The 14478-nt window shown below is 41.1% G+C and overlaps 1 protein-coding gene across 1 annotated transcript; it reads right to left on the bottom strand.

Annotated features, from left to right (window-relative positions):
• Positions 1 to 2733: 2733 nt before the first annotated feature.
• LOC111602425 (protein CASC1) lies at positions 2734 to 7678 on the bottom strand. The gene is made up of 11 exons (XM_030224012.1): positions 7572 to 7678; positions 7070 to 7508; positions 6851 to 7011; positions 6703 to 6789; positions 6096 to 6295; positions 5680 to 6039; positions 5460 to 5616; positions 3751 to 4854; positions 3563 to 3684; positions 3429 to 3504; positions 2734 to 3349 (listed from the first exon to the last, which is right to left on the bottom strand). Exons 1-11 carry the CDS (start codon positions 7676 to 7678, stop codon positions 2734 to 2736), a joined length of 3429 nt encoding a protein of 1142 aa, XP_030079872.1.
• Between the last annotated feature and the right edge of the window lie 6800 nt (positions 7679 to 14478).

Genomic DNA, 14478 nt, shown 5'->3' with positions numbered 1-14478 from the left:
GACGAGCCATGGAACAATGGAACAATGGAACAATAGAGCTGTGAAATGTGAGATAGCACAGCCATGGGATTATGAAATAGGAAACTATAGAACAACGAAATTTTAGAAACAATGGATATTATGAGCACAGTTGGTAGTGCTAAAAAGCTGAGGAATAATGGGAACGGACTTTAAAGCTATTAAGTTATAGATCTGCATTAAATAAAATTCATGTTACGTTGAGAGTATGAAGCCAAATAAATATTAATGCGGAAAACAATCAGATTATGGAACAATGGAATATGAAACAGTACAGTGAGGTGGCTATGAAAGTTTCTACTATTAAATTTTGGAGTTGTAGAACAATTGTTGCGTTAATTTGCTATTAATTAAAGGTTAATGGAACAGTGGAAATTGAAACGGTACAGCTGTGTACCTAAGAAAGTATGTACTATTCAATTTTGTAGCTGCAGAACAATGATTAAGTTATATTACAATTAATTAAAGGTTAATGGAACAATGAAATATGAAACAGTACAATGACGCACCTATGAAAGTTTGTATTATTCAATTTTTCAGTTTATTTAATTTAATTCAATTGCAATTAATTAAAGGCTAATGGAACAATGGAATGTAACCTTGCGGAATGTAACAATGGAATGTAACAGTTGTGTATCTAAGAAATTTGTACTATTTAACATAACATAACAATGATTAAGATAAATTGCAATTGATTAAAGGCATATGGCATAATGGAACGTGGAACAGTAAAGCGGTGTAGCTATGAAAGTGTGTATTAGTACATTTTTGGTTGAATTGCAATTAAAGGCTAATGGAACAATGGAATTCGAAACAGTACAGTTGTGTATCAAAGAAAGTTTGAACTTTTTAATTTTGGATGAGCAGAACAAAGTTTAATTTAAATTTCAATTAATTAAAGACATTTGGAACAATGGAATCAAAGCAGAGTGCATATATAGAAACAATTGAACAACAATACTATTGAATTATTCACAATTCAACTATGATTAAGGAAAATTGAAACAATGGGTTGATGGAATACAGAGCCAAGAGCAATGCAATTCGAGCAATGGGACAGTGAAAATTGCTTAGTTGAGCCTTAGTTAAATAGACTAAATATAATTTCAGAGTTTGGATTATTAAATATAGTACTTTAGACTATAGCACTACGGATAATGATGCTGTTGACTGTAGAATCTGTAGAATCTGAAGCGAAAGGAATTTGCGTTAAAAATTTAAGATGATTTCATGTTGTTTTTAACCACTGTGCCAAAATGTGGTTTAAAATGGTTTCAATAATATTTTAAGCTTTCATATCGCATCAATTTATAATGAGCAATCAAATTTTCTGTGTGTGTGGGTGTGTGTGTGTGTGTGTGTGCGCTTATGTTGGAAATATTCATTAGGTTTTGATTTGCTTTCGTTCTGCGCTGGAAATTCAATGCCAGCTAATTCAGCTGGCGGAGCTTGTGCAACAGTGGAGCTGGCTGCTGGCTGCTGGCTGTTGGCTGCTGGCTGCTGGGGTCACGCCCACCAACTGCTCATGGCCCCTTTGGGGCAGCACAGTCCGCATTTGGATGTCTACTGGTTGCATTTCTTTTTTTTTTGTTGTTTTGTTCGACTGGCCGTTGGGCTTTTTGTGACCTTTTGGAAAGCCGCTTAGCTGTCGGAGCATAAATTTTGTTGGCAGCCCGCAGCTCAAAGTTAGAAAATCGGAAAAAAATACACATACAGAAAAACTTTCATTTGAAAGCTGTGTGTTGGGGGTGAGGTCTGTTTAGCCCCTTTTGATATGCACTCCCCTGCCAACGTTAGCAAACTTGGCTTGCATTTCATTTTACATAAATTTACAAGTGGGCTAAAATATGAGCGCTTGGCCAACATTTCTGCCATGTAGCCATATTTATTTTAACACTTCAAAGTGTGTGTGCGTGTGTGTGTGTGTGTGTTTGTGTGTGCCAATTGACACTCAACGTGGTCAGCGCCGGGGCCACTGTTGAAACTTGTTGAAAGATTTGAGCACTTTCAAATGAATAATTTTCACTCTTGGCTATTCATCACATTTGGGCAAACTTTTAAGGTTAATGGCAAAAGGAAAAAAGAAAGAAATAAGTGAAGTACGGTCCGAGTTCTATACAAGCTAAACAGCTGCATGATAAGCTGCGTTGTGAAGACTGACAGCACTAAAGAGCCATTGACTAAGGACTCTTATGCCATGAGTGTGCGAATGGCTCAAGGTGTCAAGGCGAATTAGTTAAGTTTTATGCTCTATATTTTATAAAGGAAAATGACCAACAGTCAGCTGATATATATGGAAAAGAGATAGCTCATTGTTAAAAAAGAGGAACAAAACCCGTACTATTACAGTAGTAATCAAAGTATTGATGCTGTGAGCCTTGGGAATTGCATAGCAAGGCGATATTGACAACGAGTTGATGTGGCTGAATCTTGAATACAATTTGTTAATATCCATTAATCAAAGCATGTATTTCAGATAAATCCCAGATAAACTCATGATAATCAGTAAGCTAGAAATATAAAATTCAAGTGAAGATTAAAGCTCAAAATGTTGCGAGTACTTTTAGCTAGAAAGGCAAAAAGAAAATGAAAGATAAAGCTCACTAGGTTTCTAAGACAGTTTGTCAATCAATTGTCCGTCTTAAATGTAATTATGAGAATTGAATAGAGAGGCAATATTAATAAATATTATGAAATACTTTATTCAGTTAAGACTCAACAAAAACTAAGAGGTCTAATGCCAATCAAAATGCTCGCCACGTTATCCCTAAGTATTGGACTCATCTTGCGCTGTTTCTCTAGGCTGACGGGCTGTGCGTGGGCCTGCGATAGCTGATAGAGATCCGCATAGTATTCCATGCCGGCAATGCCCACTGCATTGAAGCTGGCCGACACTTCGGTGCAGTCAATAATTGAGGTCTTCAGCGGGGTAACCAGCAGTGTGGAGTAGTAGGGAACCTTTTTGCCCTCGATTAGCTCGCGGATGAGTAGCACGGCTGTGCGGGAGCCAGCCAATAGATTCCAGCGCGACCAGCTAAAGTTGTGGGACAGTGCCAGGGTCGAGATGCAGGCGTAGGTGTGCATTTCCATCACAAAGTTCTTCTCGCAGGAGCCCTCCGTATAGCAGAAGGCATCCTCGTCCGGAAAGATGTCTACGGCAGACGAAATCAGTGTCGCCTTCAGCTCAGTCAAGCTCAACGTCTTGCCAAGCATGTCCGTGATGCCTTGCGTGCTTCCGCCCTGAAAATTGTGGACAGTGTAGCCCGCCTCGGTGATGGTCATCTCCAGGCTGATCAGTGATGCAGTCAAGCTAAAGAATATGGTTCCCGGACTAGCAAATGACATTTTGACATTAACTCAACTATTTTATCTTTCATATGGAGCTAGCTGGACTTGTAGCTGTCACATACTTTTTCATATCTGGTCTCAGATCCCAGGTCTGGTAGGGCATGTTGCTGTACTTGTTTAAGGCGAAGCCAAAGATACCTAGAGATCAAAGCTAGTTGATTAAGATTGATTCACGAACTCATTACGAATCGCTCACCAAGTCGGCCCGTGCGAAACTGAATGGACAGTTTGTCCTCATTGAATTTGGTATCATGGACGTCGCGTGTGCTCCATTTACCCTGGGTAATGGCCGCCGTGCTGCTCTGCTTTTGTCTGCGACTAATCAGGGAGAGGAAGAACGAAGAATTGATAAACGGGAATACCCTGAGTTCATTGGGAGCTTACGCCTCGCTATCGCAGTTGTCGCTGTTGCTGTTCCCGCTGAACACCTGTTGGAGTGTGCCGCCAGCTGAGGATTCGTTTCCAGCATTGCCCTCGAGCAGCTCCAAGAGGCTGTCCTCATAGTCATCATCGTCAGCATCATCATCGCTGCTGTCCTGGCTGCCAGCTGACTTGGGCTTCGTCTCCGGGTCTGACTCCGCGGGCAGCTGTGCATCGCGGATGAAGGAGATGCCCGTGTAGTAGGCAAAGGCAGCAGCAGCTGCTGCTGGCTGCAGTACTTCGACCAGCTCCTGACTCAGTGGACGCAGATCGTCGGCCAGCTCCTCGTTAACATCCTGCTGGGAGCCGCTGGGCGACAGCTGTTCGGATATCTGTTGCAGCAGCTCCTCGTGCTGTTCGCGCGGCAGCTGCATGCGCCACAGCCGATCCATATCTTCGATCAGCTGCGAGAAGAGGTAGCAGCCACTGGGCGTCACAGGCGGTGGACGCGCCAGGCTGCGAAACTTGAGCAGCTTGTCAAAGCAGATCGGGGGAAAGAGTTCGGCCGGCTCTGCCGTATCCAGAAATTCAGCGCCAATGCCCAAGCTGCTGGGCGGCTGCTCGGGATCTGCTGCACGCGCAGACATTGTTGTCGCTTTCGCCTGGCCCAGGCGAACGTGTGTCTGACGCGCCAGAAACATCACCTGCCGTTGTGGCAGTCCGCTGCTCGACTGCGGCGTCTGCTGCTCCAGACGCACGCAGAAGCCCTGCGGCAGGCGTGGCACCACAAAGTCCTTGACCAGCCCATACAGATCCACATTCCGGGGTATGGCACGCAAGTCGAAGTCTCCGATTTCACGCAGCGTTTGTGCCTGCAATGCGGCCAGATCAGATTTCTGAGAGCGCATCCTGGCTGGACCGCGTGGCGAGCTTTTTAGCGGGCTGGGCTGTGCGTTTGTCGAAAGTGGTGTCGCCTCTGTGGGCGTGGCTGTGGTAGCTGCTGCCGTTGTTGATGCTGCTGCTGCATCTGGCTTAACACCATCCGCCAGTTGCGACTCGAGCGTCTCGATGTCCGTCTCCCAGCGACAGGCAATCGGTGGTTCAAACCAAATAACCGAATCGGGCAACCTGCAAAGCACAGAGGGAAAAGGCAATAAAACTCAGCAAAGACAGAGCCCAGAATAGTCCTATAAGTATTGGTTAATTATAGCATCTAGTTCTAGTTCTAGTGCTTTAGTCGGGAGTGCTCGACTAGGAGATACAAGGATCCTTGCGAAGTTGGCATTTGGAGTGGCTTTTACTAGAAAAATCAAGGAATATCGATTTTTATCGATAATAAGGAAATGGGTAAAGCAAACAATTCTCTAGCTTTTATATTATGGATGTTGGGACGGACGGTGGGGAGGACATGGCTAGATAGACTCAGCTTGTCGAGCTGACTTCAGTCCTTATATTTTCTGTTTCCCTCTGCTTGTTACATACATTTGGCCATCTATTATGCACAGAATTTCCATTTTCAATGGGCTTAGAGCATCAAAATCAGTTTGATTAAAAGGCCAAGCCAACAAAAAATGAAATTTCTTGGAAGCAACAATAAAAGGTTCTTCAGCTCACAGAGAGCTTGCCATTCGCAACGAGTGCAGGGATGCTTTTGTGGATTGCAGGTCAGAAATGGTCTGGCTGGCTTCTGTATTATAGATACATTCAAGTGGACTGGCAAGTCGAGTGCTTACTGCAGTGTGACCAAGGCGAGCTTATCCAGTGCCGCCTCAATCATGCGCATCTCAGCCTCAATTTCCTCGGGCAGTCGACGCACACCGGGCAGCACCGGAGGCGGCGGCTTATAGGTTTGATAGTATTCCTTATGCATCAGATTGTTTGCAGCAGCAACTGCAAGCGGAATTAGTAACAACAGCTGTATATATAAGTGTAGAGTTTGTTTGGTCTACCCACTGGTGCGTATGAATGAGCGAGCATTTAGCTGCTTGTCCTGCTGTGGCGTCTCCAGAAAATCGATGCAGTAGACGCCCGATATGATGCGATATTTGCGCAAATTCACATCTGTCTCGAGCAAGCCATACGCCTCGGGGCCAACAGCTCGTCGCCGCGCCTTGTTGAGCTCATCCTCGTATTGGGCATAGAGCTTGTCCACGTCGTAGCTACGCTCACGTGGCGCTTGCGAGCTGGACGAGTGCTGTTCCTGCGTCAGCTGCTCCAACTCTGACAACGGAATCTCCCGGGCGCACTCATCCAGCATGGACTGCAGAATCTCCTTGCGCTTCCGCCACTCCCGCTTCGTTTGCCGTAAAATAGCTGCAATACTCAAATAAAAGTGGAACTTAGATTGATTAGGTAGCTTGAAGGCTTACTGGCATTTTCAGAGCGGGCGTGCTTTAGTTGAAAACTGCTGCAATAGTCACTGAAGTGATCATAGTTGAGCCACAGTCCGCGCAGCGCAGAGCTCTGCAGCTGTACAGTCGGAGGCAGCGAAATGTTCATCTCTAACGTGGGAAAATCGATCTCATTGTGAGACGATTGCTCGCCAATGCGAGCTTTGGGATTGATAGCGCTGTGAGCGGGAATGAGGAAAGCAAGTGATAAAAGAGAATTGTAGAGATTAAAGTTAATGTAAGGGGAAATATTTAGAAAGAATATAAATTTATTAAAGAAGCAAATGAGATCATAAAAATGCAGGAGGCTGAAAAATAGTAAAAAAAAATCAATGTGCTTTAGGTGGGAGTGCCTGACTTAAAGATATCGCGAAGAGCGAGAGAGAGAGTAACAGAAAATAAGAAAGAAACAAAGAGGAAGAGGAGAAGAAAAGAATTCATGTCGAAAGGCCAAAGTAAAAGAAGACCTAACTGAAAAAAGAGATATAGAAGAAGAATAGAATTGAGATTGGGAGCGAATGACACAAGGCACAAAACTTAAAGAAAATAAACATAAAGAAGGCAATAAAGTTATTCCAGTTCTTACATTTGGGCATCCTTGGAGAACGTCCAAACGAAACTCTGAAAGACATCCGAGCTATAGATGTGCTTGGAGACACCAGGTCTATCGATTCTGTAATTGAAAGATTGGACTCTAAGCAAGATCTACAGCAATTAGACAGCTGAGTACTAACTCCATGTCGCGCTCAATGTGTGACATCGTCTTGTGGGTGAACTCGTCCAGATGTTGCTTGAGGAACACGCGCATCTCAGTTTTTAGCTTCACGAGATCAGCGGCCACGTGCGCCGATCGGGACTTCGTGTACGACAGCGACTCGTCCAGTTCGCTGAGAATCTGTCAGAGAGGGCAGCTTTAGCTCTGGTCTTCGTGCTGAGATGCAAACCTGACTTACGCCCAGCACCTCCTTGATGCGCTGCGCATAGATATCGCCCAGATTGCCCTGTTGCTGGCGCAGCGAGACCCGCGTCAGGTCCGGCACCTGGGCATCCTGGGTGAGCAGGGTACGCTCATCTGTGCGCAGCAGCCAGTTGCGGGCCTCGAGCTGACGCTGGGCAATGTCCGCGTGCCACTGATGGATGTATTTGCGCAGATCGCTGGGACTAGCCGCATTTGGCAGTCCGTTGCAGCGCATGAACTTCTCCCAGTCGCATTGTTGCCGCTCGCCCGCCTTGATCGCCTCGATGGTTGTATGCACATTATCGAAGAATCTCATGCTGTCCTTGAGTTGGCCGCGTCGCAAGCGATTCTCAGCCACTTCATGCTGCTGGCGGTGCTTGGCCTGCTCCATTTCCAGCTTCTTGCGCTGACGCGCCTCTTCCAGTTTCTTTAGTCTGTGGGTGGGAAATGCCTCAAATAGAACTGTTATTCAATCCTCTTTTGGTATTCATACGAACTTTTCCTTCTCCATTTCGATGCGCAGCATCTCGGCCTGTTCGGCCTCGAGGCGCGCCTTCTCCTTCTTCGACAGCTTCTTCTTGGGCGGCTGCAAATCAATTTTCATTAGATATTAATTGTGTTCAATTACGACGCCCATTTACCATGCTGCACTCTGTTGTTGCGCTGTATCGGCCGCTCCCAGTTGCCAAATGGCAAACACCAAAAGCCAATTGCCGCACAGCTGCTATTTATTGATCCAACTAGCTGCAGCTATGGCTACAACTAGTTGTTGATGTTGTTTTGTTTTTGTTGGCTATTGCTGCTGCCGTTGTCCAGCTTTGCGCCAGGTAAATCCCCTGGCCAAAACACACACCTGGCCAACACAAAGCATCGAAACAGTTTGCAGCTCCAGCTTGCAGTATCAGTGGCAACAGCTACAGTCCCTAATTAAATATTCCTTTGGGGGCTGCGAGCTTTGTGCTCTTTAACCTTTTGCACTTGTTGGCAGTGACCCAAGGGATGGAGGATGGGAAAGCAGAGACAGAGAGAGAGAGAGGGTGAGAGCGAGTGGGCTTGTGGTTATCATGATGGAAGGCGTCATTGGATTTGCATGTCATGCCCTTGTGGCTTAAGCTGCTACCTAGGATCAGCAACAGTAAGTTGCCAACTGCTGTCAGCTCTCCCTCTCTCTCTCTCTCTCTCTTTCTCTCAATCTCCATCTTTTGCAGTGTCCACATACGCCAAGCGAAAGGTGTGCGCGTTGCTCTGCTTGGCCATTGCGGCTAACCCAAATTGTGATATACGTTTCTTGGCTGATGTTTTCTAGACTGCTACAAGTATGTGAAGTGAAATATGTCTCAATAAGCAGATGATAATTATTTGCTGCAAGCTGTAATATGAAATGTGTGAGGTGATTGTTGAAAAGCCCGAACTTCATATTGAGTTTTCCTTACAATAATTTGCACTTAGTTTGGCAGGACTTTAGCTCCTTAATAACACTTTTTAATATGATTGATCTGAAGTGTATACAGATAGTAGTAGGGCCACTCAGGTAGGTGTTTCGATAAGCAGACTAACACATATATACATACATAACATGACATACACGTCTCGCCTAACGGCAAACAGGGAATTAGCCTTGCGATGTTAATACATCCATGCAGCATAGTAGCTGGGATGTATTATGTGAAATTATGCAAGCATTTTCAATATCAACAGTAATTAGTCTATACTCTATGAGAACTTGAGATAACAATAGCAATCATATGATATGAAACACTCATGAAAAATCTGCAGCAAATGATGTCTTAGTCATTGGGAGTTTATTTGCAGGATGCAATCGTCAGTGAGACGCCTTACCGAATAGAGTTTAATTTTAATAAAATTAATAAAACAAGAGATCTGTTTAATTTATTATATTAATTTTAATGCTGATCAGTAGTATATGTATACCTATAGCATTCTAAAGCGTCTTCTTCTATGCGCAAAATCCATTGTAAAAATGTTTTCTATCTCACATTAAATAATAATATTTACAATATTTTTATGGTATTTTTAATATTATTTTTTTATTATCCATTGTAAAAATGTTTTCTATCTCACATTAAATAATAATATTTACAATAGTTTTATGGTATTTTTAATATTTTTTTTATTATATTATATTATTATTTTTATTTTAATATTTAATGTAAACTTAAGTTGAAGTTTCTCTGATATGTTGCGTTAACAATTCAGGTGTTTCAATATTAACTTGCTTAATTTAATATATATATATATATATATATATATAAAGGAAATTTCAATCAAAGTGAATATATTTGTCGTGCACGCAACTTTCGGGGATTTTCCAGTATATAGAGAAAAGTTTTTTCCTTTTTGCTGTCAGTGCCGTGTCTCAGAGTCGCTGATTGGGTCCTTTGCTTTAGGTTTGTTATTTTCCTATTTTACGCCTAATTTGAACTTTCGTTTTGCGACCGCGCCCATGTTTTCGTGTCGTTTCAGATAGCATAAACTTTGTGCGCCATGTGGGTGGTGCAGGGCGGGGAGGGTACTTAAAAGCGGGCAGAGGAAAGGTGACAACGAGCGCTAATTACCTGGCAATTTAAATAGCAGGTCACAGCGCTTCAGCTCCACCTCTCAGACACGCATTTCACATTTTTCGGCTAATTGCCGCATCCAGAGCCAAGCTCCGCTTATCAATTTAATGTGCAGCCTTCTGGGGCGTTGGCAAACGATTGCAAAGTTGACGCTATCAAGACTATGTATACATATATGTAACTGTATCTGTTGCAATTCGTTTGTGCGCTTTGCTGCGAGAGATAAAAACTTAATGAGCTGCTTGGATGCATTTTAATTGTGGATCTTATTCAAAAGAAAGGAAAAAATCTTTGAGCTGGAACAAATAAAGTGGTTATTAGAGCAACATCTTTCTCTTAACATACTGTTAACGTTTGTATGTTAAGCTTCAATTTGTATGTAAGAACCACATACTAGCTATAAATCTTTCTGTGGACTTTGTATTCCACTAGCAATTCCAATATTTTGGCCTTTTGTGATATGCCGCGCCTCAACTGTTCTCTATGCTCTATAAATATGAATTAATCTATAGAGAACTCCAGCTGTATAGTTCTTCCTGTCGATTTAACCAATCTGCTGCATCCTTAGTAGACGTATATATACCTTGCCTTATTGCCTCATTAAGTGCTGATAAAGACGGGCAAAGAAGTCTTTAGCTCTGATGTAGCAATAAGCAAATTGCATTTATGTTGAAATTTATCTGAGAAATCTAAAGATAAGGTTAAGAGGCGAGCACTCGCACAAATTTATATAGCAAATACCAGCATAAACCAGTAAGAACACTCTGGCAGGCGCTGTCTGACTGGGAACTACCCGGAATCCTATTCTATATGCGTTTTTAACGAGCCAAATAAAAACTGACATTAGCAATAACTCCTCGACAACGAGTGTGGCGCCTCCCAGCAATGCCACTGCATTGCCTTAAGCCTCAACTTATGTAGCAGCTGACAACACATACATTATTCAATCTCAATTTCGATTCTTCGAATAGAAAAGAATATATATACAATATATTTGAATGTATCTGTGCACTTGTTCAGGGAATATGCGTACGCTTGACTAAAAGTTTCGTTCTGTTTTACTTAATGAACTTAATGAAATGCTCAGCATATGAGCTACATATTTGATTGGAGCACTTGTTGGCTTAGTGAATATTCAAAGTTTTTCATATATTGGCTATATTTCGGACTATGCTTAAACTTAAAGAGTTTTGGGGAGAATCTATCAAAAATCAAAATTGTAAAAAATGTACATATAAAAAATACAAATTTGGACGCTCTAGCTCTTAAGCTGCTCGAGATATAATTTAGCCACTGCATTCCGATGATGTTTTCAATCGATAATAATAAAGCGGGAGCAGCTATCGATTAGTTTGGAAAAACTTGAGAGGCGCGTGCTACAAAATCAAGTCTCTCGCTTTTATAAGTGCTGAGATAGACGTGATAGGCTTACAGATAATATGGGACAATAGTATAATAATAATATAAAATATAGAATAAATATATAAAATTAATATAAAAGTTCAAAATCTTTGCCATTTCAAATCTATTTTGTTGAAAAGTTGAAAAACTAAAGCTGAAAGCAAGATTCACAAACAAGCAAAAAAATATTACACTGCAAATGTAATTTATTGCGGCTGCTATTGTTGCTGCTGCTGCTGCTGCTGTTGTTGTTGTTGTTATGAATGGCTCTGAGTTAAATATTTGACTGCAGCGGGCAGTGCATAATCCTTGGTGTAAGCTGTGACAAAGCTGGTGCCAGCTGCCAGCTACGCAGTGATATATATGACAGTCAGTCATATATGTATATTTATTGCACACGTATGTGTATGAGGAGCAGAAGAAGAAAGGGGAGAGGAAGAAGTGAAAGAAAGAATGAAATGAAATACTGTTTGCATGCCAATAAATGATAAAGCCGCATGCGTAATTAGCTTCGTTTTTGCTTTCATTTCATTTCATTTGCGAGCAGTTGAAGCAGTTGTGCTGAAGTGTTGGCAGCACAATATAAAATTTGTCATACGCACCGTTGACGTTGACAGATCGTTGAGCTGAAGCGATGCTGACAGACGACAAGCGAACAAACGACAAGCGACAAAGGACACAGGACAAAGGACGTACGACCAAAGGACATGGCACAAAGGACAAACGCGACAGCAGTTACAGTCATAGATACATCTGCCTTCACTCTGAATGCGGCACGCTTCAGCGCACTTTGCAATGTGACAACATTTCGTGAATATAATATATATAAATGTATGTATATACAAAGTAGCTGCCTGCAGCAGCAGCAGCAGCAGCAACTTGAACTTCAGCTTCAGCTCAACTCAACTCAACCGGATTGAGCTCTGTTTGCAACGCAGCTTAACCCAACTTGACGCAGCTGTGTGAAAGCCAATTTAAATTTGTATTTATCCATGCTGCAGTGCTTCCAAGTTACAAATTCAATTTCTTTTACATACAGAAAAACATATTATATCTCAGGGAGTATATGTGTAATAAGTGTAATATACTTTTCATTGTTAATCGAAACAGAATTAAACTGGAAATAGTAAAGAAAAGATTTGGTTGCATTGCTGAACGCAGCTTATGAAACGTTTAAGAATAGAAAGATGAGAGAAAAGAAGAAATGAGACATAGGGCGACCTTAAGGGAAAGAGATGAGGAGAGAAAGAAAGAGGGAAAGTATAAATAAAGAGAGAGACAGAGGGAGAAAAGTAGAAATAAGAGAAGAGGAGAGTTGGACGAGATAACACATGAGGAGAGAGAGAGACAGAGAGAGAGAGACAGGTAAGGAGTGATAAAGAGAGAAAAAGAGAAGCGAAAGAACGAGGGAGAGGTGAGAGAAACAGAAAGAGAGAGACAGAGAGAGAGAGAGAGAGAGAGAGAGAGACATAGTGTTGAGAGAAGGAGAGATTAGAGAGGGAGAGAAAATATATGATGTTAAATTGAGTAGAATTCGTATAAGTATTAAGTATACCTAGCATATAGGAAGATATGAATACACCTTTCATATATATACAAACACATGTCCGTTAGATATATCTCTCTATATTAGTTTTAAGAATTTGTACATTTTTGGTTTGCTGTCGGGTTAAAGTTGAAGCATTGCAGTTTTCCACTTTCCCCATTCATTTTAATTTTCATGTAATTCTCTTTTCGTATACACTTTCAATGAGTCCATACGCTTGATAAGGCAGTTGGCTTTTGGATGATGACTACCTGAACAGAGACTGCAAATAAGAATCAGTGCTTATACGATATAAATATTTATAATATGGACAGCTTAAAGGAAAATGTTTTAAAATAAATAAATACAATTTCCATAGAACAGCTAAGAAGTCAAATAAAAGATTATGTAGATGTTGTTCTATGAAAAACATTTTATTTATTAATAATATTTGTAATGTATAATATATAAACACAAGATATCTTTATCTATAAATATCCAAAGCAAACAAATGACTTAGTTTAAGAAGAACATTTCTTAAGAAATATTTTATGACTTATATTAATGAATGAAGTCTCACGTTATAATTTATCTAAAGTACACTTTATATATATATGGATATATATTTTTATCTTTTATATATGTATATATATAAGCATATTATATATGTATATGTATATATAGACAGAAGTGTATTTGAGCTTCGACTAGTCGCCTTTGGCTGCATTTTTTTCAAATATATTTTTGTTGTTGTCAGCCGCTTGACAAATTGCTGTTCGCATGGTTGTGCAGATGCTTCTGGCTGATGCGGCGGCTGATGCTGTTGCGGCTTCGAGCATGGAGAATTGCCAGCCAGTTAAGCGGGCAGCTTGCCAAAGGCAGTCAATGCAGCGCCAACTCTCTCGCTCTCGCTCTTTTTTTCTCTCGCTCTCACAGTAGCTGGAGCAGCTTCTTGCAAAGTGTAACGATTATTAATTACAGTCAATTTACTTTAATTTCCATGCATGTGTGTGTGTGTTGGCTGCCCAGCTTTTGCCACGATTTTATAATTATATAGTCACAGCCTGTGGGCAAGCAAGTGCCCCAAGTAGAAAGACAATCCGAAAGCATTTCCCATTTTCTTTTAGGGAAAAGCTCATAATGTGCTTATTGTGACGTTGATGGCATTGCAAATGTCCACACACACGCACACACACACACGCACACATTGTGTGCTCACTTTATCTTCTGCTCGCTTTGGTCTCAGCTGCTGTCTATAAAATATTTTGACCATTGCAACAACTGACAATCTACTGAGCAACTTTGCCAGGCTTTGTCTGCCTTGCTTTCGGCTTTTCCTTCAAACTGCACCACCTTGCGATATATATATACATTTATATGCGCCAGGCTGATAAAACTGTCTGTTCTGCTGGACAACAGCTTATACACAATTCTGTGCACATTGTTGCCGACAGGAGCTGTAGAATATTCAAATATTCAAAAACTAATTAAAAATAAGTGTATAAAATGCAATTTGTATGTATTTAGCTTTGATTAAATTAGGCGAGGAAACGCTTCGAAGCTAAACGCTTTAAAATCAACGGCATTTATGGTTTTTAAGCATTATTGTCAAGTTCTCCTTGATAGATGTGCAAATATCTTGTACCAACTGAAGAATTTCTAGACTAAAAGGCAATACTCAGCCTAAATAAAAATGGGAATTCAGGGTATAAAAGTTTCATAAAATTGTATGTAACAGGCAGAAGGAGGCGAGACTGATTCCATAAAGTTTATAAATTATTTAAAGTATAGAAAGAATATAAAGTATATAAGGCATACAAAGTATACAAAATATACAAAGTATACAAAGTATATAAAGTATATAAATTATATAAAGTATATAAGTATATAAAGTATATA

This window comes from Drosophila hydei, unplaced genomic scaffold (genome assembly GCF_003285905.1).
Source record: "Drosophila hydei strain 15085-1641.00,03,60 unplaced genomic scaffold, DhydRS2 tig00000333-arrow-arrow-pilon, whole genome shotgun sequence".
Lineage (NCBI taxonomy): Eukaryota > Metazoa > Arthropoda > Insecta > Diptera > Drosophilidae > Drosophila > Drosophila hydei.
This window is presented reverse-complemented; position numbering and strand designations above follow the sequence as displayed.

Excerpts from the sequence above, each read along its gene's own strand:
- LOC111602425 (XM_030224012.1), bottom strand. The coding sequence starts at position 7,678 with ATGAAAATTGATTTGCAGCCGCCCAAGAAGAAGCTGTCGAAGAAGGAG. Across the intron at positions 6,790-6,850 it reads CACATTGAGCGCGACATGGA|AATCGATAGACCTGGTGTCT; the intron begins GTTAGTACTCAG and ends TTTCAATTACAG. Across the intron at positions 3,685-3,750 it reads GACAACTGCGATAGCGAGGC|TCGCAGACAAAAGCAGAGCA; the intron begins GTAAGCTCCCAA and ends CTCCCTGATTAG.